The 26,233-nt window shown below is 42.0% G+C and overlaps 1 protein-coding gene across 2 annotated transcripts in view; it reads right to left on the bottom strand.

Moving 5' to 3' along the window:
• Positions 1 to 26,233, bottom strand: part of LOC135201847 (nuclear exosome regulator NRDE2-like) — a 106,976-nt gene that overhangs the window by 43,877 nt on the left and 36,866 nt on the right. For both annotated transcript variants that reach the window (XM_064231134.1, XM_064231135.1), the window contains exons 3-4: positions 15,582 to 16,565; positions 14,969 to 15,115 (exon numbers count right to left, since the gene is read on the bottom strand). In XM_064231134.1, the coding sequence (XP_064087204.1) occupies positions 14,969 to 15,115; positions 15,582 to 16,565 (1,131 nt within the window). The remainder of the gene's footprint in view (positions 1 to 14,968; positions 15,116 to 15,581; positions 16,566 to 26,233) is intronic.

The following is a 26,233-nucleotide window of genomic DNA, read 5'->3' as shown; positions in this document are numbered from 1 at the left end:
GTACATGAAAACTTACCCAGCAGATATATACTTAGCTGATTGGCACCCTTGGTGGAGGGTAAGAGACAGCTAAAACATAATGATAATACTTATAGTAAATACATTAAAAAAAACAGGGAAAAACAACATATATTCTTGGATATAATAATCCATGGTTCCTATCTGATTGGGCTGAAGACTTCATGACTACTGTCGATGAGTCTGCCTGCCTCAAGAGTCCCAGCGAGGTATGGACCTATGGCTGAATAACTCTTTGGATCGTGTCAATGGGGGCTAGCCCGCTTACGCGACAGAGCCTACTCTGGATCGTACCAATGGGGGCTGACCCACTTACATGGTAGAGCCTTGACCTTTGTCATATCAATGGGGACTAGCCCTCTTACATGACAGAGTTAAGGTTTCTATAAGTAAACACAAGGAGCACTGAAGCCAATCCCGATCACCTGACCATGTTAGTACTTTTATAACCTATGAATTGCAAGAGGGTCCCCTATGCCCTCTGAAAACAAATCAACCAATAAAAACAACCACAAATAAAGACAAATTTAAACACTAAAGTAAGTTAAGAAGGATTAGCCTCAGCTCCTCCCAGCACTGAATTCGCCGAAACATACGCTCCCAGAGCAAAGCACTTTTCGTAAGAAATTTTTACGTCTCTTAGGTAATTGGAGGCAAACACAGAATTACATCTCCAAAAAGTTGACTCTATTAGTCCGCCCTGAAGAGACCATGTTTTGTGAAATGCCATTGACGTAGCTATGGCTCTCACTTCATGTGCTCTTACTCTGAGAATCTTGAGGTGCTCTTCATTGCAAGTAAGGTGAGCTTCCTTTATTACATCCTTTATAAGAACGTAAGGGCATCTTTGAAATCGATCTTTTTCGGATCTTTTACCGAAGCACCAAAGACTTTCCTCTGTACCTCCCAGCAACACTTTTTTCTTCAGGTAGAACTTGAGTGCCCTGACTGGACACAAAGTCCTTTCTAGTTCTTCCTTCCTGTTAGTGAAGATAGTCCTTTTATTCTCAAAGCTTCTTTGGCCAAGGGTTTTTGAGGGATTTTCGTTTTTTTGCTAGAAAAAGGGGTTTAAAGGTGCACACCGCTGAATCCTTCCTAAAACCAACTTTACCTTCCAAGGCTTGCAACTCGCTAATTCTCTTAGCTGTTGCTAATGCAAACAGAAATAAGGACTTTCTAGTTAAGTCTCTAAATGAAGCTGTGTGAGACGGTACGAATTTTTCTGACATTAGGAACTTAAGGACCACATCCAAGTTCCAACTCGGTTTCTTGATTATCTGGTCTTTCGTGGTTTCGAAAGACCTTATAAGGTCATGGAGATCTTTATTATTAGTAAGGTCTAGTCCTCTATGTCGAAAAACTGAGGCCAGCATACTCCTGTATGTCGATACTACCAGGTTACAGTCCTTTCTCAAATAGAGAAGAAAATCAGCGATTTCAGCTACAGAGGTACTGGAAGAGGATATTTTCTTATTCTTACACCATCTTCTAAACAACTCCCACTTCGACTGATACACCCTAGAGGTGGAAGCTCTTCTGGCTCTTGCAATAGCCTTCGCCACTTCGCGCGAAAAACCTCTTGCTCTGACGAGTCCTTCGACAGTCTGAAGGCGGTCAGACTTAGCGCGGGGAGGTTCTTGTGAAATCTGTCGAAGTGGGGCTGTTTGAGAAGATCGTTCCTCAGTGGAAGCGATCTTGGAAAATCTACTACCCACTCCAGCACCTCTGTGAACCAATCGAGAGCTGGCCAGAAAGGAGCGATGAGGGTCATTTTTGTTCCTTCTGAGCAAGCGAACTTCCTCAATACTTCCCCTACTATCTTGAAAGGAGGGAAGGCGTATGTGTCTAGGCCTGTCCAATCTAGCAGAAAGCTGTCTATGGCTACTGCTTGCGGATCCGAGATCGGGGAGCAATAGTTTTCTAGTCTGTGATTCCTGTTGGTCGCAAACAGGTCTATATTGGGCCTTCCCCACAGATGCCACAGTTGTTGGCAAATCTGAGAATTGAGAGTCCATTCCGTGGGTAGGACTTGGTCTTTCCTGCTCAACAGATCCGCCCGGACATTTCTCTCTCCCTGCACAAACCTTGTGAGAAGAAAGATCTTCCTTTCCTGAGCCCAAATCAGCAGATCCTTTGCTGATTCGTACAGGGAAAAGGAATGTGTCCCCCCCTGTTTCTTTATATATGCAAGGGCTGTTGTGTTGTCCGAGTGAATTTGAATCACCAGACCTGAGACCTGTTCCTCAAAACAAACTAGAGCTAGATGAATGGCTGTTAGTTCTTTCTTGTTTATGTGCCAGGACACTTGTTCTCCTTCCCAGGTGCCTGACACTTCTTCCGAACCTAGGGTTGCTCCCCACCCTGAATCTGAGGCGTCTGCAAATAACGCTAGGCGAGGGTTCTGTAAGTGAAGGGAGATCCCCTTGTTTAGTTTTTGTGGATCTAACCACCAGAGGATATTCTCCTTGATTCCCTTCGAGATCGGAAAGGTTTTTCCCAGATCTTGGGACTTCCAATCCCATTTCTCCCGAGAATCCATCTGAATCCCCAGATAGACAATGCTTTGCTGGGGAGTCAGCATGGATTTCTCGTGATTGACTAAAAGTCCCAGGGACTTTGTCAATTTCAGAGTAAAGAAAAGGTCCTCCAGACATTGTTTCTCCGATTGGGCTCTTATTAGCCAATCGTCCAGATATAATGAGATCCTGATCCCTTCTAGATGTAGCCAATAAGCTACATTCTTCATGATGTCCGTGAAGACTTGAGGTGCAGTCGAAAGTCCGAAACACATCGCTCGGAACTGGAATACTTTCCCTTGGAACATGAATCTTAGGTATTTCCGTGATGCCGGATGAATTGGCACATGGAAATACGCATCTTGAAGGTCCAGGGACACCATCCAGTCCCCTGGAGGAAGAGCAGACAGAACAGAGGAAGACGTCTCCATCGAGAATTTCTTCTTCATAACAAAGAAATTCAGGGCACTGACGTCTAGCACCGGTCTCCATCCGCCCGATGCTTTCGGTACCAGGAACAACCGATTGTAAAATCCTGGAGACTGGAGATCTTGAACCAGTTCTACCGCTTCTTTGGAAATCATCTGTTCCACTGCCTGCAAAATAGCTAGTCTTCGGACCGAATCCGAGTATCTTGCAGTCAACTCCCTTGGAGTTGTCGTCAAGGGAGGATTTTCCCTGAAGGGGATCAAGTATCCTTTTTTCAGGATCGAGAGGGACCAAGAATCCGCTCCCTTCTGCGCCCAGACTTTTGCAAACTGGAGTAGTCTGGCGCCTACTTTTGTCTGGAGGACTCTCTGTTCATCTAGACTTCCCGAAGGACCTTCTAGATGGTCTACTCCTTCGTTCTGGTCTGCGACCTCTAAGAGGGGTTCTAGAAGAGGAGGCACCTCGAAAGGGCTGTACAAAAGAGGTTCTCTCTCTTTTTTCATTAGGCACGGCTGGCCTAAACTTCTTAGCTGAGTGTGTGAGGAGATCCTGAGTTGCCTTCTCCGTTAGAGATTTTGCAACCTCCTTAACTGTCTCCTGTGGGAACAGATGAGAGGAAAAAGGGGCGAAAAGAAGAGAGGATCTTTGTAAGGGTGATACGGCTCTTGCTAGAAAAGAGCTAAAGACCGATCTCTTCTTTAGGACTCCAGTTCCAAAAAGCGAGGCAACTTCTACGGAGCCGTCCATAACTGCTCTGTCCAAGCAAGCCAGGACACTTGAAAGTTCTTCCATCGAGACAAAGTCGGTGTCCTGAGCTCTCTTGGCTAATGCTCCCAATACCCAGTCCATGAAATTGAAAACTTCTAGAGTCTTAAAGAGACCCTTTAGAAGATGGTCAAGCTCACACATGCCCCATGTTGCTTTAGCAGAAAGCAACGACTTCCTCCTGGATGAGTCTACTAGAGAAGCAAAGTCCGCGTCTGCGGATGAAGGGAGGCCTAACCCCATGGGTTCCTTGGTCTCATACCACCTTCCAGGTTTCCCTGTTAACTTGGAAGGAGGGCAGGAAAAAACTGTTTTGCCCGCTTCCCTTCTTGAGGCTAACCATTCTGAAAAGGTCTTCAAAGCCTTTTTCATACATAAAGCAGGCCGCATCTTGACGAAAGAAGAAGACTTATGAGCCTTGGTACTGGACATTAAAGATCCTGGAGAAGGCGGATCAGCAGGATGAAGGGAGTCTCCGAACTCCTTGAGAAGTAGAAGAGAGAGCCTCTTGTAGTCCGAAACTGCTACATCTCAGGCTTGACCTCATCCGAAACTTCTTCCAAAGGATCAACTGAAGGAGACCGTTTGGAAGTGATCGGGCTCTTCCCGGGAGAAGTACTCCTTTCCCGAGAAGGAGAGCGCTGAATTATAGAAAAACTTCTATACGAAGAATGAGGCTTCTGGCGGCCAGAAACATTCTTGCGCCTACTAGACTCTTGTTGCCTAGTCACTTGAGGTTCGCAAGACTCTCGGCGCTTGATAGGCTCCTGACGTCCTGATTCAGGGCGCTTGAAAGGCTCCCTGCGCCCTGACTCCTGACACCTAGCAGGCTCCTGGCGTCCTGACTCCTGGCGCCCTGACTCCTGGCGTCCTGACTCTTGCCGTCTAACTGACTCCTGACGCCCTGCATCCTGGGGCTTGCGAGGCTCTTGACGCCCTTCCTTGTGTCTCACTGCCTCTTTGCGCCTGACTGGCTCCTTCCAATCCTGGTCCTGTAGTCCCAAAGGATCCTTATACTTGAATTGGTTTAGGTTCTCTTCCGGTTCTTTGAACCTAAACCGATCAAGACTTCTGCTCGATTCACGGCGTCTAGAAGGGGAGAGGCTACGTGCTTCCTGTCTGCCAGGATTCAAAGCCTTGTCCAAAGGAGGGTGCTTATCTCTTGGAGAAGAACGCCTACAGGGCGAAAGGAATCGCCTGTCAGGAGAAAAACTCCTATCCGAAGAGTCTCTCGACGAAGGCGATAAACACCTTGGAGGGTGTGTGGTCTCTCTCTTATACGTAGAGGGGCGCTTAGAGGAACTCTTAACAGGGAGCGAAACATCTTTCCTCCTTGTCGAATCCTTAGCGAAAGAGCCTACTAAAGAGGATAACTGCTCCTGCAGGTTAATCAGGAACTTCTTCGTTGGATCCTGAAGAGAGGGCTCCTCCTGTCTCGCCTTCTTAGGATCCGAGGGCCAATACTCGGGAAAACGCTCTGGGCTGGAATCAGCCGCGTCTCCTTTTGGCGCCTTCCAGGTTCTCTTCAAAGGGCGCGATTGAGAGGCCGAACTCCATCCTCTTTTAGGAGAGGAAGAGTCCGAGGCCGAAAAACACTCCCTTAGGATGCCTTTTCTGCGGCTATCCAAGGCACCCTGGGACTTAACAACAGGATCTGCCGAAGGGACGCCTGACCGTTGGGGATGTTCTGCATCCTCCCTGCAGCTTTCGACATTCCTCCTCCCCTGGTCCTGGGAGTTTGGAAGAGGTCTAGGCCTAGGAGCAATGAGGAACTGGTCAGACGCCCCCTCCACTGCACTGGGGACACTGCACAAATCACTATCACCACTCTTACCTTCATTTAACGCTCGTAACTGAGGCTGGAGTTTCTTGATATAAGCTTTCACTTTTCCCTTTCAGAGGAAGAATCTTTGGATTCAGTACGGGGAGAAGCAGCTGTGGCTAAGGGAAAATCGTTAGTAATAGGAGAGTTATGAACTTCCTGTTCTAAAGAACAAGATCTACTAGATGATCTAGCTGAAGCTTTCCTTACTCTATCCCTTTCAAGTTTCCTAACGTAAGAAGATAACTCCTTCCATTCAAGCTCTGTTAGGTTCTCGCACTCAATACAGGTGTTATTAAAAGAACATTCATTCTCTCTACATTTAGAGCAAACATTATGAGGGTCTACCGACGATTTCGGTAGCCTAACTTTACAACCTTCCCTACTACAAACCCTAAACATAGGTGAAGCCTTAGCGTCAGACATCGTGAAAGAGTAGTCAATACCAAAGTCGAAAAACAGTCCACAATAAGCGTATGCCAAGCCAGAGAAAAAACAGAATACGTCACCAAAAAACCAATCCAAATTCTCGGCAAACGAGTTGAAATCCAAGATGGAGGAACGAACAATAGGTGTTGTCCGTTCAACCGACAGAGAAATTATGTCTTAGAAAACGGGAATGGTTCCGGATCCCACCACCCAGCGGCGGGAATGGGGGATCATCTGACCTACCTGTCGCGTGTGCCGCGAGTTTTGAAATTCTGTCGGGACGACCGAGTCTATAGCTAAGTATATATCTGCTGGGTAAGTTTTCATGTACAAAAACCTTCAAATATTGATTATTTTGCATTTTTGGTGTCATATTTCTTGTGCCAGATCAGTGTTGTAGGCGTCGTAACCCTGGAACATGCGTCGTAACCCTGGAAATAATTTCTGATGAATATAATTGAAAAGCGCCTTAACCTCGGAACGTCACAAGCCGAACCCGTCGTAACCCGGGGACTGCCTTACAAAGAAAATGCTTGTTGTTTCCTTACCTGGCAAGGGAGCACTGGAGATAGGTATAGCCCATGGTAGCTCCTACATAAGTCGGAACTTTGCATCGCTACTAAAACATCCCCTTACCCGGGCGAAGACCAGAATAGGACCACAACACTGTTAAATACACCATAAAAACTTTAAAATGTCACAACTCAAACCACTAATTAGAACTGGTGAGCACTCTAGCCAAAATGCACCCCCAAGCTTCCCTAAAAAACACAATACCTTACTTCATGGTGAAGGAAGGCAAGAGGGAAAGGGGATCCCCTATGCTTCCTCTCCCACCACCACCATGCCAGCCATGGATAAAGGTCCAGAACTGCACCTCCAGAATGTTGCTTGCAAAATATTGGTGAAGGACATATAATGCCTGAAGACGAAAAAAGTTGCTACAGCCCTCACCTTGTGTGCCTTATCTTTTAAAAGATGACAGCGTACCCTCTTCTGTATGGGATTGAGCTCTATGATCAAGCTTCTAAGAAAGCAGGACAAGGCATTTTTAGAGGGAGGATGTGACAGGTTTTTAACAGAGAAAATCTGAGGAGCCCCTAATCTTTTCCATTGTTTGCATGTAATATATCAAGGCTCTAACTGGACATAAAAGCCTCTCTACTTCCTGCAGTCCAAGAATATCCATCACATTCTTGATGGTGAATGAGCGAGGCCATGGGTTAGACAGGTCCTTATTCTTAGCCTGGAGCAAACTGCATTGCCATGCCAAAATCCAATTCTTTTGTCTATGGCTTGGCTCTCGCTAATACTCTTAACTGTTGCCAAAGCTACTAGAAAGATAATCTTCTAGTTAGGTTTCTCAATGCACAGAATGAAGAGGTTCATAGGGTGGACCAGACAGCTATTTTAAAACATGTCCAGATTCCAAGAAATGCCATTAGATCTAGTTTGTTTTGTAGTTTAAATATTTAATGAGGTCTCTTAAATCTTGTTGTGAAGACAGATCTAGGCCTCTACATGGATCCATCTTCCTGGCTACATCTCCGACAGCACAGTCCAAAAAGGTAAAGATTTTGAATACCTTAAACAAGTTCTTAATAAGGTGACTAAGCTGCAAAGAAGAGAACATAATCTTCGCGGATAAGAAGGCTGAACTTCTGTTAGCATCTACCAGCACTGAGAAGTCTCCCTGGGAGGAAGCAGCCATTCCCAGGGAGGGAGCTTCATCTGTCAGGTAGAAAGTATATTTCATTCTCATAAGTTAGTTAGGCAGAAAAGCAAAGGAAGCCTTGCCTCGTTCTCTTTTGGAGGCAAGCGAGTCATTCACTTCATGAAGAGCATTCTTAAAAACATACAAAAGCACTAACTATGACAGATTCACACCTTCTGTATTGTGTTTCCTCATAAGGAAGATACATAAATACTGGAGGTGTGGGAGCAGCCAGAACGAAGTTCAGGAAGGTGTCAAGCAGGTATCTCAAAAGTGAAAAGCAAGCAGAGGAAGGAGTAGAATCTTGCACTACCTCTTCCTCTTCTTCCTCTGACAAAATTGGCAAGTTTCTTATCCAAGGAGACAGGAAGAGCCTCTTTCCTAAAAATACTCATAAGCTCTGCTAATTGACCAAGAGACTAATATGTCTCCTTGCACTCGAGAACACAAAGGAGAATTAGCAGTCCAACTGTCTTCCAGAAATAAGAGGGGGCACTCAACAGAATAATGTGGGTGCTCAACAAAAGAATGCAGGTGCTTAACAGCTAGCGCTGGTCGATCACAGGTAGCAGTCGGGTATCTGGAAGTCGGCACTGGGTACTCTGAGCTGGTTGTCTAACGCTCACTAGTTTGTTGCACAAAGTCGGACATTTGATGCTCTCCAACAAACGGGCGCTTTGGGCGGTTATCTGGGCAAATAATCAATGAATATTTCCTTGAAGCTACAGGAAGGCTGCGGGCTGGACTCGCACCTCTTAGAGGCAACAGGTGATGACACTTCAGGTTGTGTATGTCTCTTAAGTGGGCGCAACGATGCTGGCTAGCTGTGCAGGTGCTTGTTTGAAGGAGTGGACGGACCCGATTCAGATGAAAGTCGTTACACAGAAACACCCTTCCAGGCTTGACAGAGGGAGTGACTGCCTGTAGGCAAACCCCACCAGCTTCCCTCCTCTAAATTCACTGCACTTTCACTAATCACTGCAATGTCACTTGCATTTTTTCTCTATCAGATTTCTAACTGCAGCCACTATTTCCATCAGGGTGTTAGAAAAAAACATTGAACTTACTCTCAAACCTTGATTCGAGGCTGGCAATGGCTTGTATGGCATGATCATGGGAATCTGGATTCAGAGAAGGTGGTACAGAAGGAGGACTCATGATTGGAGAACAATGGGAGGAGGAAGAGGAGTAACAGATTTACTATCTACTGATACAGGAATAGAATCTGCACTGGCCCTATTCTCAGCCCTAAGGGCTGCCTTCCTTTTCTTGTCCCTATCAAGTTTTTCAAGTGAGATTTCAAATTCTTCCATGTTTTGTCTTCCCAATCTTGACACTCAGGACAAGGATTGTCTTTACTGGACTCCTGTCCCCTACACTGAACAACAAATTTTGAATACTGCAAGTATCAGCCCATAAAACATCTGAAATACCCAATGAAGTCGCTGCAGAAAACTCCCAATGTTAGTCAGAAACCAGTAGGAAACAAATGAGGCTCTTTGTTAGTTTGTTTCCCTAAGTCCTGGATAGTGGGTGGGTCCTATTCACCTACAAATAAATGAAAGGAGCACCACAGCACAAATTTAGAATTTTTAGCTGCCATACGTTAGGGAACCGTAGCTATATAATTACTTAGCAAGTTATATATACAGGGAAATTATTGAGAAAATATCTCAATAATGCTGAGTAGGCAGATGAAGGAGAGGAATCTTGTCCTACATCCTCTTCATTCAATGCTCTAAATCAGGTGAAAGATGGCAAGGGGTTATAGGCAACTTTGAAATGAGACCTGATTTTGCAGATGGAGAAGATGAGCATCTAATAGGTTCAGTCCTGTGCTTGGGAGCCACAAACGGGCAGTCCAGATGAGAGATAAGACTCCAGGCTATCCTAAGTACATAGGGTGAAGCGGCGTTACCGAATAAGCAGGTGGCGGCACCACATAACTGCATGGAGGCTGAGGACTGAAACTAGCCTCCCTGGACTTCTTGGAAGGCGGAGAAGTGCTGTCCACATCTGCGGAATACCTCTTGATGGGCCACAAAGAAATGTGATAGCACTCTCGACGCCTTTTGCTGGGAGTTGAATCATCAGATTTGGACAACAAACAATGAGCACTGAAAGAGACACCTTTCCAGTGGTGCTTCGTCGATACATGGGGTCAGTCAACAGCCTTGACTGAGGGGGGGGGGACTGCTCATGGACAAACCCCACTGGCCTCCCTTGGACCTCCAGCATGTCTTCTACCCGGTGCGGGGAAGCAGGACAGGGACCTTTATCTAGGAACACCAGTGGGAGGGACAGCTGCCTCCTCTACACTGCACTTGCACTTTGAATATTGCTTTTTTCCATTAAGGCTTTGAAAGATGAACCCAATTCCATCACTGCAATCACTACTGTAATAACTCAATTTCTTCATTAAATCTAAATCTGAGGCTGGCAATGATGCTAATATCTGGAGCATGGGAACCTGGAATAGGAGTTAGTGACATGGGAGTGGGAGGGTTAGGGGAAAATATACGGATCATAGGCAAAGAAACAGCACTATCATCTACTAATTCTGTAACTTGCACAGATTCTAAGTTTGGCTTACTTTAGGCTTTTATAGCCGCCTTTCTTTTCCTATCCTTATCCACTTTGCCCATTGCTTATAGTAGTCTCATTCATTGCATTCAGAACAAGTGACCTCCTTCCTACACTCCTGATACCTAAATTTTACACATATGGTTTGAGGACCATAACTAGAGTTAGCTACAGGCAATCGCCGGTTATTGGCGATCTGATTTGAAGGGGCTTGTCTAGTGCCGAAATATGCCGATTTCCAGTTATCGGTGCAGAAATGTGCTGATACATTTCTAACGGAGATACCAATAACCACTTACCGGCGCCAAATTCAGTTATCAGCAATTTTCACTTACCATCAAAGCCATGTAAAAGGATGCCCCAACCAACCCCCCCTAAAATAACTGGGGACTGCCTGTAATCTAGTTTTGCATCCTTCTATACAAAATCTAACACTCACTGTGCTAGAATCAAACATGCTGACTGCCTGTAGTAACCTAGTTTTGCATCCTTCCATACAAAACCTAATGCTCATTGTATGTACTAGAATCCAACATGCAAAGATCAATTCACTACAGCCAAAAACACAGTACTTCACCAATAACTCCAAAATCATCCAACAAAAACGACAAAGAAGGCTACCAGAAACCACCAATGCTACTTGGGAGCCAGCAGAAAATGAATTGGTTCTCTTTGCCTGGTTGTTCCCTCTCTGTTCCAATACTGGGTGGTGCATGTCAACTACACCTGAACAAATGCTAGCGCTACCGCCAATTTTGGATTTTTAGGCTGCCGTAGGTAGGAAGCTCTTGGATATGTAATTATTTGGTAAGTTTCTTATTCAAAATTCAATTGTTTCATACAAACCCACCTAACATTATGCCTACACTGATGGTCTTTTATGGTCCCCAAACTCTACACTCCTTAATTTAACAAACAGAAGAGCAGTTGTAGCATGATAGATGGGCCACCTTGAGCTTTGGGTGCCCATCCATCACTTGCCTAATTTTTCCTGCAGTTAGTAAACATGAATGTAAGATCAAAGGGACTGCAAAGAGGGAACTCATTACAGTGTATTAGACCCATGAATCATTATTAGTTTTGATTTGCAGTTTGGATTCCCCCAGACAAATATTGTCTGGTGTACAACATAAGAAACAGGAGGCATATCAAGAAAACCATTTACTGAATGACCGTAAGTGCATGTGCCACTTCGACCATCATACATAAGGAATTGCCACCTTTACTCTTTCATATTTCTCCATCAGGGAAAGATTTTTCCAATCTTTGTTTTGAAGAGAAATTTGTCATCATAACTTTGTGTTTATCTTGTTTTTATTTTCTTTCTACTTTCATTCAATCCACAATGTTTGGTGTAAAATCCTACTGTATTATTAATATGTACTGCAAAGCTGCCTTCTTTTCTTAGACAATCCAATAATTCTTTCTTCCAATAAATAATGTAACTTCTTGAAAACAGCTTTGCTTGCACTTACTACCAAATGAGCTGTGAGGTTGATTCACTTAACAATAATTTTTGCCAGTTAATACAGTATGTATGGCTTATTTTCCTTCATTTGGTTTCATGTTTACAGTAATTTAAGTATTGTGTATTATACGTACAATGTTTTCTCTTGTTGTCAAACAATAGTGATTGATATCCATACTAATTACCCTTTCCCTTCAGCAGTGTAAGTTACTAGGGTTTTACTTACAAACCTATGTCCTGTCTCCTGAATACCGTTGCTATAGTGCTGTGTTTAGCAACATAAACACTAAATTTTTGTCTTGTATAAGAATGTCTGTTAAATTATCAAAATGCATAAGAAAATTTGTCAAGGCCTTCCAGCTAAGGTCTGTTGAGTAACCATGTCCTCTACTGTTCACAAGCACCTTTGAATCAAGTTTTGACTGATTTTTTCCTCACAATAATCTTACTTATTTTGTTCAAATTAATTAAAGTATATAAAACAGACATAGGTTTGTTAGACTACCATGTGTATAAGAACACTGAAATTGGGTGGAACTGTAGTGCAGTTAGATGAGGGGAAAAAGTAGTGTATGCAGACTAGCTCTGGCTTTGAATTTCAGTGGTGTTGGATGGATTGACACATGGTCTAATAGCTTTTCTGTAATGGTAGTTTAATTACAGTGGTACCTCGACATACGAAAGGCTCAACTTACGAAAAACTCGAGATACGAAAGCAAATACGAAAAATTTTACAGCTCTACATACGAAAAGTTTTCAAGATACGAAAGGTTGTTGCTGTAAAGTCCCGAGATTCGCCCGGACCACCGAGAACAATTTTAAAACTCCCACGCCGCCAACTGAGTAAACTTGCCACCATCCTCCCGCTCTCCCATTGGTTCCTGATGCTAGTCACCCCATAAGGTCCTGCTCTCCTATTGGTCAGCATCTACCCCTTGTGCTTTAAGTATTCTATTGGTAAAAGGATGCTGTAAATTGAAAAACTTATCCATGCAATATATTTAATAAAAAAAAAACATTAGGTAAAGATAGAATAAAGAATAGAAATGAATGGTTATTATACTGTTTGGTAGTTTCAGTAGTTGAAGAGAGATAATGAAAATTTATGGCTTACTGTGTAAAGTGATTGCTTGGCGATCGTTCAATACTCGTAAGTGCTGGATGTAAACAGAAGTTTGGAAGCTTTTTTGTTTGTTTGTTTATTATAGTTAATGGTTACTTAATAATTATTTGAAATGAGTACATGCAATACATTTAATTAAAAAATTGTGAATTAGATATCATAAAATATAAAATAAATCAGACTGCCAACAAATACATATTTTTTAGAATTCTTCTGTTTTATTATTACGTTACGTATACGTATGTTTCATTATAGCTGTCAGTAACTCGGTATCTCCATTAGGTAAAGATAGAATAAAGAATAGAAATGAATGGTTATTATACTGTTTGGTAGTTTCATTAGTTGAAGAAAGATACTAATGAAAATTTATGCTTACTGTGTGCTACGAAAAATGATTGCTTGGCGTTCGTTCGGTACTCGTAAACAATCGATTGGAAGGTTTTTTTTGTTTGTTTGTTTGTGTATTATAGTTAATGATTAATTAATAATTATTTGAAATGAGTACATACTGATTATTTATACATTTTATTGGCATATTCTAAGCTTTTAGCTCTTAGGTTTAGATGTCAGAATCATAGACTAGGCTACAGTAGCAACCGCTAACATAGGCTAGGCTTATTGCTAAGGGACATATGCTAAAGTCCTAATATATGCAGTAAAAATGGGGTTGAACATTACATGCAGTTGAATATTACTCAAGTATGTACAGTATTTTGCCTTTTTGGAGTCATATTTCTTCCGTCGGATCGGCGTCGTAACCCTAGAACATGTGTTTTAGGCCTGGAAATATAATTTACTGGGGTGTTTTTGGAGGGCTTGGAACAGATTAGCCATTCTACATGTAAAATGTGGTCCAAGATACGAAAACTTCATAATACGAAGGCCGCCTCGGAACGGATTAATTTCGTATCTCAAGGTACTACTGTATTAATTATTGCTCTAGTATTATGTATGACATATATCAATATATGCTATACATAATGCTAGAAGTGCAATGCATAAGGGTGATTCTCTTTTTACAGCACTATAAACAATTTTCGTTTCTTTTTACAAAATGTGCAATTCCCCATCAATTATGGGTGATTCTTTTTTTACAGCACTTTTAACAAGTACCAATTTTCTTTTTACAAAACTTGCAATTCCCCATCAATACCACAATAATGGGACTTTACTGTAACTGAATTGATACAGTACTTAAGATTCAGATTACATTATAAATCTCTAATAGGATGCCACAAAAATCATTAAGTTTGATAGCTGTGATTGTGTACAGTAATAAAACGCATTTAAAGAAGGAATGGAGTGAAATATGAATTTTTTTTGTAGCAATCTCCAGGTTACCCTGGGTAAGGTGTATAACATGAAAGAAGCCTTCCCAAGCAGCTTCACTGCCTTTGGGGCGACTATTTTGTCTAAGGCTACAGAGACTGCCTCAGAAAACAAAAGATGCAAGGTAAGTTAGGGGGGCAAAAGACACCTTATAAATCTGTCTTGGCAGAAGCTATGGTGGTGCCACATAGACACCATAACAAGATTTAATTTCTTTATAGCAGAGTATCCTAACCTAATTATCGTTTGTTGGGGTTAGCATTGTGTATATTATACATCAATATACAAGTGACAAACAAAAGATACTTTTCACAAGTGATTCTCTTGTTACAGCATGTGATGCCATAATAATAGGCTTTACTATAACTGATGTTTATAAGATGTAGATTATGGGGCAAACCTCTATGCAACCGTTGGAGGCCACAAAACTATCCAGTTTGACAAATGATTTATATTACTGCTGAGAGATAATTCCACCACAGACTTCACCATGTGGGTTACTGGTTTTGAAAAAGGACAATGTCAACCATTTGGTCCTCCTGAGTGGGTCCATGCCACCCATTCATTCAAGCTCGAAAGGATACTGTTTGTAGTCTACATTACTCATGACGGATGACAAGATGACAACATTTACGGTTTCATAAATCTTTGTATCATACATTCTAGATACATAATCAAAATCTGTGAAAGTTAAATTCAAAAACAAAAGAATCAAGAAAATATACCATAACCAATAAAGTACATAACATAAATAAAAAACCATAATTCTTACCTGGCCAACTGTGAAAAGTGTGTTATTGGAAAGATCAAATTATTCTTATCACCTGATTTTTCAATGTAAAATGCATCTTCTGGTTTCACTAGTCCAATCAGGTCTTTGAGAAAAACACTTTTGCTTTTACTGACAAGGATCTCAGACCTTTGTTTAAAGAAAAAGAAAATTAAGATATAGTTAAATGGTACAGTATTCAGGATAACATTGTACAGAATAAAAAACAAATGTGTGATAAGTACAGTACTTATTAAGTACAGTAGTCTCCTTAATCATTTATCAACTAGAACTGAAATAAGTAGAATTTCTCATGGTATTGTTCACCAGCTGAAAATTATAGCACAACAATCTAGTTAAAAGAGTCAGTTAAAATATTCAATCAAGAGTACAAGCAATATACTAGACCATAATTAATTCTGTACTATAAAATTATAAAAAAATGGCAATATCACAAATACAGAACCACTATACATGAAAAAGAAACAAATTGGTTGTATTATAACACTAAGAATTCAACAATTTATAAAGTTTTTATCGACAAACTCAATATTCTACATTTAAAGAATATTACTCACCAGTCATGTTTCCTTTACATAAAAAAAAATCCTCTTACCTACTCATCTCTGAATGGCCTCCTGATTTAGATCTAGACCTTGACTTTCGTTTCCTTGAACTGGATCTAGACCTTGACTTTTGTTTCCTGGACCTTGATCCAGACCTTGACTTGCGTTTCCTAGGCCTTGATCTAGACCTTGACTTTCGTTTCCTTGAACTGGATCTAGACCTCGACTTTCGTTTTCTGGACCTTGATCTAGTCCTTGACTTTCGTTTCTTGGATCTTGATAAAGATCTTGATTTCCTTTTTCTGGACCTGGATCTAGACCTTGACTTTCTTTTCCTGGGCCTAGATAACGATCTTGATTTCCTCTTCCTGGACCTGGATCTAGACCTTGATTTTCGTTTCCTGGACCTAGATATGGACCTCGATTTTCGTTTCCTAGACCTAGATATAGACCTCGATTTTCGTTTTCTGGACCTGGATCTAGACCTTGACTTTCGCTTTCTAGACCTTGATCTAGACCTTGACTTCCGTTTCCAGGACCTAGACCTGGATCTAGATCTTGACTTCTGTTTCCTGGACCTGGATCTAGACCTAGACCTTCTTTTCCTGGACCTAGATCCAGACTTTGACTTCCGCTTCCTTGACCTGGATCTAGACCTTGACCATCGTTTCCTGGACCTATAGCTTGGTTTTAGCATTTGCCTCCTAGACCTGGATCTAGACCTTGACTTTCGTTTCCTTGTCCTGGATCTAGATCTTGATTTTTTCTTCCGTGACCTAGATCTAGACTTCGATTTTTGCTTCCTTGACCTGGATCTAGAACGTGACCTTGATCTAGATCTAGATTTGGAAGACAGTCTCCTCGACCGAGAGTGTGATCTTCGTTTCTTTGATGGTGATGGCGATCTTTTCCTGGTTTCCTCTAACATCTCTTGCTTCTTCCCAGAAATCTTACTTGATTCTTCAGAAACAGATTTAGATCTTGATCTGGACCTACATTTTTCTAAGCTTGGGCTCTGAGAGACTGAGTGTGACCTGGAAAAGAATAGAGTACCATATCATTCTCATCATCTTGTGTGCTGTTCATTTTCTTCATTTCTTATAATTTCTACATCCTTCAAACCCAAACTGATTAATGAAGGAGAACCACCATTCCTTTTAAAATTACCTGCTAGGGCCAATCACTAATCACAATTAAAACAAAGAACATCACATGGTTAAATAAATAAATAAACGTATGAACATAGTGTGCTTAAGAGCTCAGTAGTCCCTTGAAATTTATAACCCTTGGCTCTGCAGATTTGATAACCCAAGGAATTTCCATAAATAATTAATTGGAATATTTTCTGAAGCTCTGCAGGCATTTGCGTAACCCACAGATGACTCACAACGGATATAAATTCAGAGAAAACTAAAAATGCTTAGGGAACCACACTTATATAATCTGTACATATACATATAGTATTAGTCCAATTTATATTTACCCAAGTACAGTATAATACAATGTATAATAAGGTGAAAATAAAAAAAAGTTACACTCACAGAAAACATCATTCACTGGGGAGAAAAATGCATCAATGATATGAAATATTTTTTCTGAATCTGTTTTCAATTAATAGAAATAATTACATATTTTGTTTGATAGGATGTTGAAAGTTCTAAGAAACTCGACAATTTATGGCACTTGAGGGCCGAGTTTTGGTTGATGGCATCTCTGTTGGGTATGTGATGGTGCCATAGCTCTATCGTCAGCACCTTATGGCACTGATAACCAAAACTCGGCCCGTCACGGTGCCATAAATCACCGATTTCATGGCGCTAAACAAGCCATTAACGGAGTCCGCTGATAACTGGGGATTGCCGTAATCAGTAACAAATTATGAGTGTAATTGTTGTAAAATACTATTTACATAAGTTTACTGAGATTGAAGATGCAGTAACATTTTTGGGATTATACATGTATTTTCTAATACATTTATTTGCACATTTCTTTACAAAATTACAACAGCAACCACTAGGTATATTTACAAGCAAATATATATAGTAAGACATCAAGTGAGAGAGAGAGGCAATACTTGCTCCCTTGAAGTCTAGATCTCAACCTAAACTAGCTCACGAGCTGCCTGCTTCTATTTTAGCCAATAGAAGTAATGGAAACTCTTTTCCACCCGATTCCTTCAAATCGATGACATGTAATATTGCAGCTCACCATGAGTGGATCTGTCCACCACCTAAAAACTGTTATTGCTACTCATATGAGGGGATCTGTCCATTAAGGGTTAACACCACAAGGTTCATGATCAGGGAATCCCTGATTTATAAAGCTGTTGATCCCCTAACCTTGGAACGAGAAAAGATTAATTCCAACTGCCAATCTTTCAGAAGTACAACAAGAAGGTATCGACTACCAGAACACTTTTCCTGCAGTAGTTTCATTGGTGCTTTGTCCCAGAAGTCAGAAAATACCAGTCTTACTGATACTGAACAATGCTCTTAGCTGCTCAGAACTGAACATCTTTAACCCTGATTTATAAAACTGTTGATCCTCTAACCTTGAAACAAGAAAAGATTAATTCCAACTGCCAATCTTTTGGATGCATAACAAGAAGGTGTCAGCTACCAGAACACTTTTTCTACAGTAGTTTCAATTGTACTTTACCCCAGAAGTCGGAGAGTACCATTCTACGTTAGCTGCTCAGAACTCAACATGTTTACTACAACCTCTAGGACATGGGATAATAAGAAATGGCAAATTTTAAACTAATTTACTTAGTACTCTATGGAAAGAATCACTCAAGCTATGAAAAAAGGTCCCACTAAAGAAAGATACAACAAACTCATGTTGAAAAAACTTTGGCCTGCATGTGCCCTTGGCTAGATTTAACATGGAGCTTACCTAAAAAATAATGAAAGAAATCGTGACTATGGCAAAGAAGGAGGGTAGGGAAGGGTTCAAGATACAGGTTGAGGAAATTCAAGATGCAATTAATACCACCCCAACTGAGTTTACAGAATGTAACTTGATGGAGCCAACCAAAACAGCAGTGCCAAGAAAGTGGAGTTAGATAATATTGGAGAATGACTGCAGCAATTCACAGCTCTCAAGAACTACTTTCATGAAGATACCTGACCCGCCAATGAGACATACAGTACCTTAAAGTGAAAAAATAGCAGAAGTTGCAGTTGCATCACATATATAATTTATCAGAAATGATAAAGCTACACTGTTAAAAGGAAACACAAGGTATTTCCTGAAGGTCAGATGAAGAGGACAAAGATCTTGTCAATTTACCTCCAATTATAGAATAAACAATAATACATTACTGCCATGAAGTTACTATCATTAGTGTGTTTGTACTGTCATCATCATAACCATTCAATACTGTCATGTCATCATGTGAAAGACTTGAATGAAAGTTGACACAGTGTATAAGGAGAATGGTATCCTTAAGGTTACAGTAATGATTTTTTTATTTGTTATGTTTTCTCAATCAAATAACTTATATCCAGTAAAAAAATAAAAGACAGCACTGTACAGATACAACACATGTATTCTCTTCCTCTCTCTCTAAACCATATATGTACTGCATTGTTAACACTGTACTACTCAGTAAAAAGGGTGCATATTGTATGCTTCTGTACTGCATTACTATACCTAATTTGGTAAATGATCAGGTGTTTATGGTAAATATCAATAAGAGTTATGGCAAAAAAAACATTATTTAACATTTGAGGGGACAAGAGTTATGACTGAATTTTCAATTTTTCCAGGAGCTGTTGGCTATATCCCCAACAAGTTCTGAGAGACAACTGAACTCTCCTACACGGAAATTTAAACCCAAGACAGGGGAAGACCATGATGCTGATGTTAAGACCCAAGACACATGATACTGATGACAATCTACTCATCTTTTCAATTGTGTGTGAAGAGTGATTGCTGCACAAAATGATACAATATTGTTTCAATGAATGTTAATGTACAGTTAGTTTAGTGGTACAGAGCTTTTTATTTTGTTACTACATATGTAGGTGGGCAACATCAGGCAACAAAACTGATTAGATGTATGTTAAGAAACTAACCCACTGATTATTCTTATTTTATTTTGTTTTCTACATGCTTACAGATGCAAGTGCAAATAAATATAAATGAAAGTTTACAAATAAGAAGACAGATTGAATTAAGCCTTAAAAAAGAATATACCAAAGAATTCCATCCTCAAATTTAATATCCCTTGCAGGTAGAATTAATACCAAGAGTAACAGAGTATGTAGCTCTAAAAGGGCCTATCATCTTACACTTCGTAGTGAAAACAGTTCAAATTGAGCACTTTTACCCTGGTCCTCTGATTTAGCAATCGTACATTAGTAAAGGTAGATAATTTGTTCTTATAATGGACATACTGAAAGTATATATATATTCAAAACCATATGTCATACTATATGGTACAGAACAACAAATTTTCTTTATATCAATGTATGACTTCAGTATATATTCTGTACATATTAATGCCAAGTTATGGCCCCTAGACTAAACATAGGGATGGAAATTATCTTGGATTTTTTTTCTGCTGAAGTTTCCAAAATGCACCTTTTAGTTATGATAAAATACAATATCATACAAGATATGAATATTATTTTTCCGAAAATACTCCATCAGTATGTCTACTTCAAATGATGACCAAATTGTGGACAATGCCTGTACATGCAGATAAATTTTTTCTCTGATTAGTATGCTATAGTCGGTTCACTTAAGGTAGATTCTTGGGTGAGCCCTATGCCTACAATGCGTTTCTTTGGAAGCCTCTGATTGGTATATTTTTGTCTGTCGCTTAGAAATCTAGCAATATGTTTATATTTCTTCAATTATTTCACGCTTTGCAAAAGATAGTTAAGTTTTGGTCATACCATAGGATTCGGTATTAATTGTACAACTAAATGATTTTTTCCTGAAATCAATAAGATAAAACAATAAAACACAAAGGAATTACGAGTAAAAGTGAAGAGAAAAGCATTTAATTCTTTATACCTGTTTTTACTATCATCAGATTTTTCATCATTCATGCAATTAAGACAAATTCACAATTTTTAAAAGTAAATTGTATTTTTTCTGACTATACAAACCTAGGTCATTTACAATAAGAATTACTTAAGGTGAAGCCTGGACGCAGCCGCTGAATTTTCAAACAAGGCAGTACGGTAGTTAACTACCATCCAGTCGTTGGTTATACTAAGACCAGGGTTGAGCATTCAATTTGCTTTCGGCCCAGGTAACGGACTGAGGGGTGGCTTGAGGTGGGCAGTATGTGTAAAGGACCTAGGTTTATATAGTTAGAAAAAATACAATTTACTTTCTAAAATTTTGATTTGTTCCTACACGGAATACAAACCGTCAGTCCTTTATAATAGGAAGACTCACCGATTGGTGAGAGGAATCTGAGTGAGCTCCTGTGAACCAACTGTTCAGCCTACCTGGGCTCTTCTCCCGGTCTTTGGAGCAAGGGAAAGGGACCTGCCACTGACCTCTGATCGGAGTTACAGAACTGCAGGATCAGAGGCAGTCTTCTGGGCTTCTCCTTAAAGAGCGAAAGGTAATTCACACTTAAGGGAAAGCGAAGAACCATATGTCAGAGACTATAAGGCAAAAACACAGCAATGAGTTTGTCTTATGTCAGGATCCCCCCTTTCCCACCTTGTAAGGGAAATCATCGGATATGTGCTTCTATTACTAAGTAAGGAATATAAAGGTTACTCTAGAGTGTCTTACCTGCATCCGTGCTCGGTCCAGCAAGTAACAGTCCGTGTACTCTCTCCCTGAAGGGAAAGAGTAGGATGAAAGGATGAAGAAGAGCCAGTCACTTTGTATTCATACTCAATCATACCGTACAACAAGACCATATGCTAACCTGTCTTGTCAGAGGAGCTGGGTAAGATACACAACTTGTTGAGCAGCCACCACTGGTCACAAGGAAAATGTGTCCAAGGACCCATGGGCAATATCCCGAAGGTAATGAGAGGTGAAGGTAGTCTGGCGTACCCAGACCACTGCCTTCAAAACGTGTTGAACCGACAGGTTCTTCCGGAATGTGAGCTCTCAGATGAAGGGTACTGGTGTCGTCGTCTGCAGCAGAGTACACCTTCCTTATTATTAGAAAGACTAGATTATTTTTTTTATTTGCCTTTTATAAATTTAGATCAGCCTTGTTTCTCCAGGTTTAAGGTTTAATTACTACTTTTTAAGAATCATTTTGTGGCAGAACAGCCTTTGTTTTGTATAAGTATTTGTTTATATTATTTTTGAAATTTAAGAGTCCATTGTCTGGCCATTTTAAGTGTTTAGCATAAAGTGCTTAATTTATCATTACTCAGTGTGGTTAGGCGCCTCCTCCCCATTTGTTTATACTATCAAATATCGTTTTAACGATTGTTTTTCTTTTTTTATGAGTGTATATGAACGCGTCTTGGTGATGTCTGGACGTTGGTGCTCTGACAGAGTTCAGTTCAGGCTAGAGCACTCTCCTGATATCATACCTTGAGCAGCATACTGATTTGGATTTTGGATGACGATTATTTGGCAGTTTATTTGGACGCGTTACTTTGGATTATGTTTTGGATCCTCGCCTTGGTCTGTTGTCTGCAGGTTCTCTAGTCACCTGCGACTCGAGTGTCTCCTGCCTCGACCTGCGGCTTGTGTACTTCGAGTAGAGACTCGCAGGTGCTCCTGCCACCTCCTGCTCCTGTCACCTGCGATTTGAGCCAGTCCTGCCTTTCCCTGACGAGGAGGAATTCCCAGGAAACTGGTGCCGTCGCTTTCTCCCAGCACTTTTGTCTCCAGTCAGCTGCTGTGGTTTTGGGAGCTTGCTAGCTCGTGAGATGGCCTGTAGGGAAGCTGACGCCAGGTAAGACAGTGTCTCACTGATTTCCGTTTGGGATCGCCTTTCCTTAAGGTTATACTCTGGCGTTCAGGACCTGCCCTGATAGCTGTTATGGCGAGTAGATCACGGCCCTAGTTTTGTCTCTCCTCTGATGCATCCACTGATGTGAGAACAACTATATATATGATTTGTATTATTTAATCATATATTTAAATATATTTTCTGACCTGTTTGTGTCGTGACTATATGACGTCACTCAATGAGTCTATCATAGACAAGGTTTTGTGTGTTTAGCTTTGTGTTGATCGGTAGGATTTATAATAGTTTTCCTGTTTTATTTACTCTGCCTTCCTTCTTTCTTGGAATTAGCATTAGGGTAGTTTTTGGTCTGACCAGCAAAATTGTTGGATCCAAACAAGTCTATTATCAATAACTATTATTTCCTCTTTCTTTGTTAGGACTTAGCTTTTTAGTTTTAGGGAATCCTGAGTGATTCTAAGGACTGGTTTTTGTCCTTGTTTTTGAGTCATGGTATTTGTCACATCCAACAAGGTTGATCTGAATTTTGTATTTGTTAAGTATTAAATATTGTTAAGTTTTCTTGGGTGTTTGTTTCCACTGACCTTTAGCACTGAGTTACATTTATTACTGACAACAACTATTATAATAAGAACTTGTATAACAACCCCAAGGGTTGTAACACTGATCATCTCACGAAGCCAGAAAGGGGAAGTGTTCTTGGGCACCTCTTTCTTGGAACCTCCGGTGCTAGCTAAGAGTCGTCGACACTCAGGGCGATGTTGAATCCTCTTCAAGTAGCACTGTAGTGCTCTAACTGGACAAAGTAGCATCTCATCTGAGTCATCACCAACAAAGTCACTGAGGGGGGGGATGGAGAAAGACTCAAATCTAGCATCAGAGATCAAAGGATTCCGAGTCTTTGCTATGAATTCCGGGAGAAATTCTAGCGTAACTGATCCCCAACCTCTTGTGTGTTTAACGTTGAAGGATAGTCATGGAGTTCGCCTACTCTCTTCACCAATGCCAGGGTCAGCAGAAATATGGTCTTGAAGGTCAGATCCCTGTCTGATGACTCTCATAGTGGCTTGTACAGGGCACGAGTCAAGCTCTGCAGTACAAGAGTCACATCCCACGCAGGAGGCCTGAGATCCCTGGGTGGGCAAGACCTCTCGAAGCTCCTCATGAGGAGAGAAATCTCAAAGGAAGATGAGATATCTTTCCCCTTCAGCTTGAGGACTAAGGCTTAGGCCGCCCTATAGCCATTTACCGCTGAAACGGAGGAGCTTCTCTTGGCGAAGGTAGACTAGGAAGTCCGCAACCTGCTGAATAGTGGCTCAGACCAGAGATACCCCATCTACAACACCAACAGAAGACGGCCCACTTTCCCTGGTAAACTGCTGCAGAGGATTTCCTGAGGTATCCAGCCATCTCTGTCACTCCTCGACGCGAAAAGCCTCTCGCTCGTAAGAGATGGTGGATAACCTCCAAGCGTGAAGACACAGGGACTCTACTGCTTGATGGTACCATTCTACGTGAGGTTGAGACAGCAGGTTCTGCCAAGGGGGAATCTCTCTCGGTGCCTCAGAGAGAAGAGCCAGAGAGTTGGGATAACAATGCCACCAGAATCATCCGTAAACTCTGCGTGATCCGCACCCTCTTGAACACGGCTCGAATCAGGCAGAATGGGGAAAAGGCGTAATCTTTCAGGTTGTCCCACGGGTGTTGAAACGCATCCTCTGCTGTTGCTCATGGGTCCGGCACAACCGAGAAAAAGATTTCCACCTTCCTCTTGTACCAGGTGGTGAATAAGTCTATGACTGGATGCCCCACAGGTTGAAGAGCCTTTCTGCTACGTCCTGGTGTAGGGACCACTTGGTTCCTACCACCTGATTCTGGCGGCTGAGCTTGTCTGCTACTACATTCCTCTTGCTCAGGATGTACCTGGCTGACAGCTCCACTGTGTGAGTCACTGCCCACTCATGCACCTGCATTGTACACCTGTGGAGCTCAAGGGAGACAAGTCCCTCTTGGCAACTCCTCCAGCTGTGCGCCTCACTCCTCGTTCGATGCATCCGAGGAGGAGTGGTCAGGTCCACTCCTACCGAGAGGTTCCTGTCATCCAGCCACCAATCCAGGTGGTCCTCCCTTACCTCCTGCGAGAGAAGAACAAGGAAAGACTGAGGATCTTGTGACTGGGACCAAAAGTTCCTGAGTCTCCATTGAAGAGACCGCAGGTGAAGACGTCCATGAGGGACCAGCTTCTCCAAGGACAAGTGACCGATCACAACTTGCCAAAGTCAAGCAGGTTGTTCCTGTCTTGACAGGAACAGCCACGCTACCTCTCTGAACTTGCTGATACGAGAGCCTGAGGGGAAGACTCTTGCTGCTACCATATCTATCAGCATGCCCAAGTACAACGTCCTCTGTTTCGGTTCAAGATCAGGCTTCTCTGGGTTTATCTGGATCCTAGATTCTGACAAAACTCAAGAAGTAGATCCCTGTCCTGTAGCAACTGCGCGCGGGAGCTCGGCAGGACAAGCCAATCGTCAAGATACCTCACAAGACATAGCCCATTCAAATGTGCCCAAGCTGAGACCAGGTTGAACACTCTCATGAACACCTAGGGAGCGGTCGACAGTCCGAAGCATAGTGCCTTGAACTGGTACATTGTTTTCCCAAGGACAAAGTGAGGTACTACTTGCGGGACAACCGGTGGATGGCTATTTGAAAATATGCATCCTTTAGGTCCACCAAAAGCATGAAGCCGTTCTCCCTGATGGATGCCAACACCAATAGTGCTGTTTCCATCTTGAATCGAGTCTGGTGAACAAACCGGTTCAGGGGAGAAGAAAGGTCTATGATGGGTCTCCAACCCCCCAAAGCCTTATCTACAAGAAAGACTCGGCTGTAAAGTCCTGGAGACCTGTCCGACACGACTTCGATAGCGCTCTTGTTCAGTACTGCTTGCACTTCTTGCAGCAATGTCTAGTGTCTCGCTGATCCCACTACGTAGAATAGAAGCCGGACCGGATGGTTGGTGAGGGGTGGTGGGGACTCGAAGGGAAGCAGATAGCCCTCCCAAAGGACATCTACTATCCAGGTCTCAGCTTCGTATCGCTGCCAAGTTGCCCAATGGCTCGATATGCACCCCCCCCCCCACCAATGCAGCAGCTGGGGGGGGGGGGGGGACACCAGTCCTAGCATTTCCCCTTGTTCTTCTTCTTCCCATTCCTTCTTCGCCTCGACTAGAAATCGGTCTGAAAGGGGCAAGAAGCCTAGTCTTTGGAAGAGGAAGAAGAAGACTGGGTCATTTTTCTGGCTCCCTTCAAAGAAGACTTCTTCGGGGCCGAGAAAGTGCTAGCCAAACTCAAAGGATTGGCTGCAGTAGAACGCGAAGGTGCAGATACTTTTGCCACTGCCTGGTAAACAAGCTGGTCCTTATTCTTGTCCTACCACTTGTCCACCACAGCATCTACCTGCTCTCTATCAAAGAGAAAGGCAGAACCCAGCAACGGTCCGTTTCTCAGTAACAAAACCGACTCAGAAATGAGAGACCTGGATACTCAAGAGAGGGCAGCATCGCGCCTCTTAAGTACCAGGTTCACCCACAGGTAAGCAGTCTGGTGGGCCAGGTAGGTAATCACCCTACCTCCAAACTGGCACAGTCTCCCGAAGGTCGAGTTTTCCCCTGGGGTGACAGCCCCGGAGGAAGCAGGGACCTTGGACACTCAACGACCACAGGTCCAACCAGTCTCCTGGTTGGAGAGCCGCCATAATGGTGGCTTCCAACGTCACTGCTTCCTGTTGTGA

Source organism: Macrobrachium nipponense, chromosome 28 (genome assembly GCF_015104395.2).
Source record: "Macrobrachium nipponense isolate FS-2020 chromosome 28, ASM1510439v2, whole genome shotgun sequence".
Lineage (NCBI taxonomy): Eukaryota > Metazoa > Arthropoda > Malacostraca > Decapoda > Palaemonidae > Macrobrachium > Macrobrachium nipponense.
This window is presented reverse-complemented; position numbering and strand designations above follow the sequence as displayed.